Source organism: Suricata suricatta, chromosome 1, assembly GCF_006229205.1.
Source record: "Suricata suricatta isolate VVHF042 chromosome 1, meerkat_22Aug2017_6uvM2_HiC, whole genome shotgun sequence".
Classification (NCBI taxonomy): domain Eukaryota; kingdom Metazoa; phylum Chordata; class Mammalia; order Carnivora; family Herpestidae; genus Suricata; species Suricata suricatta.
In genome coordinates this window covers 190,036,701-190,037,977 of record NC_043700.1, presented here as the reverse complement: position 1 = coordinate 190,037,977, position 1,277 = coordinate 190,036,701, and the positions used below count along the sequence as shown (strand labels likewise).

The 1,277-nt window shown below is 66.8% G+C and overlaps 1 protein-coding gene across 1 annotated transcript in view; it reads left to right on the top strand.

Annotated features, from left to right (window-relative positions):
- Positions 1–1,277, top strand: part of PPP2R2C (protein phosphatase 2 regulatory subunit Bgamma) — a 126,799-nt gene that overhangs the window by 116,745 nt on the left and 8,777 nt on the right. Inside the window, exon 9 of the mRNA XM_029952490.1 lies at positions 493–518. Within this exon, the coding sequence (XP_029808350.1) occupies positions 493–518 (26 nt within the window). The remainder of the gene's footprint in view (positions 1–492; positions 519–1,277) is intronic.

Genomic DNA, 1,277 nt, shown 5'->3' with positions numbered 1-1,277 from the left:
GTCCCGTGCTGCCACCAGCCCCCAACACCATCTCCCAGCTCACTGCGAGTGCCTCCGGCTGCTCCCCCGGATTCTGCGCCCCCAGACCCACTGTGTCCCCGTGGGCAACCGGAGAGACCCCCGAGAAAGCAAGCTGATCACACACCCTGCTCCTCAGCACCTTCCAGTGCTCACACGCCCCCAGACTCTGCCCCAATCAGCTCTCTGACCCCAGACTCCTCTCTGCCCCCACTCACTCTGCTCCCGCTGGCTCCCCACCATTTCCTGACCACACTAGCCATGCGCCTGCCCCAGGGTCCTTGCACCTGCCGTCCCCTCCTCTGGGAGCACCCCCCCCCATGACTGATGCCCTCACTCCCATCAGACTCCGGCACCCCCCTCTTTCTGCCTCGCCCCTGGTTACTTGTCCCACGGCTTCTAGCCTAGGATGACTTCTGGATTTCCTTGGTCTCTGGCCGTCTCCCCTGCTGGACCTCTGTCTTGTCCCTCCAGTTCCCCGGCGAGGAGCACAGGGTCTGGTCTGTCCCGGGAGCTTGATGCGCTTTTTGGAATGCGCAGCGGGGTTGCAGACGTGGCTCAGGGCCCTCCAGGCGCCCCAAGGCTCTAGGTCTGGGGCAGGGTGTGCGGTGGGAAGAGGGCGGGCCTGCGTCCCCTGCCAGAGGCCAGAAGGAGAAGGTGGGGGTCACAACAGGCTGCGAAGGAGGCGGAGAGGCACAGAAGTGAGGGCGCAGGGGCGGTGCTGTGAGAGCCAAGGAAGGAGTTGGAGGGGGGGGGGCGGGTGCAGGTCCGGTGCGGCTCCAAGACCCGGAGGGAGGGAAGCCCAACCAGGGCTAGGGACACCTGGAAACGGCCCAAGCCTGGGATGGAGCTACCAGCCCGGGGGCTCTCGGCCTCGACCCGAGGTCAGAGCGTTGGGTGCAGAACAGCACCCGTCTCCCTGGGAACCGGTGCAGCCAGAGAAAGTCTGCGCAGAGGCTGGAGGAGGGATGCCCAGTGCACGTTCCAGCCCCAGGCTCCCTCCGACGGGACACAGTCACGGCTGGGGCTGGGCAGAGAGGACCCCTGAGTGCTTGTGAGTCCCCCCGGGGGGTCCCCGAGTGACAGGAGCCTGGGAGGCAAGCTGCCAAACATACACGTGAGAGGCACCAGGGGCCAGGAGGAGAGAGTGGAGCGAGGCCAGAGACGCAGGAGGGCACGGCTATTTCTTTCAGACGGGGCGCTGCCTCGGGGAGCCCCCGGGCCGCGGCCGCATCACGCCCAGGGTCCCTGTGTTCCTG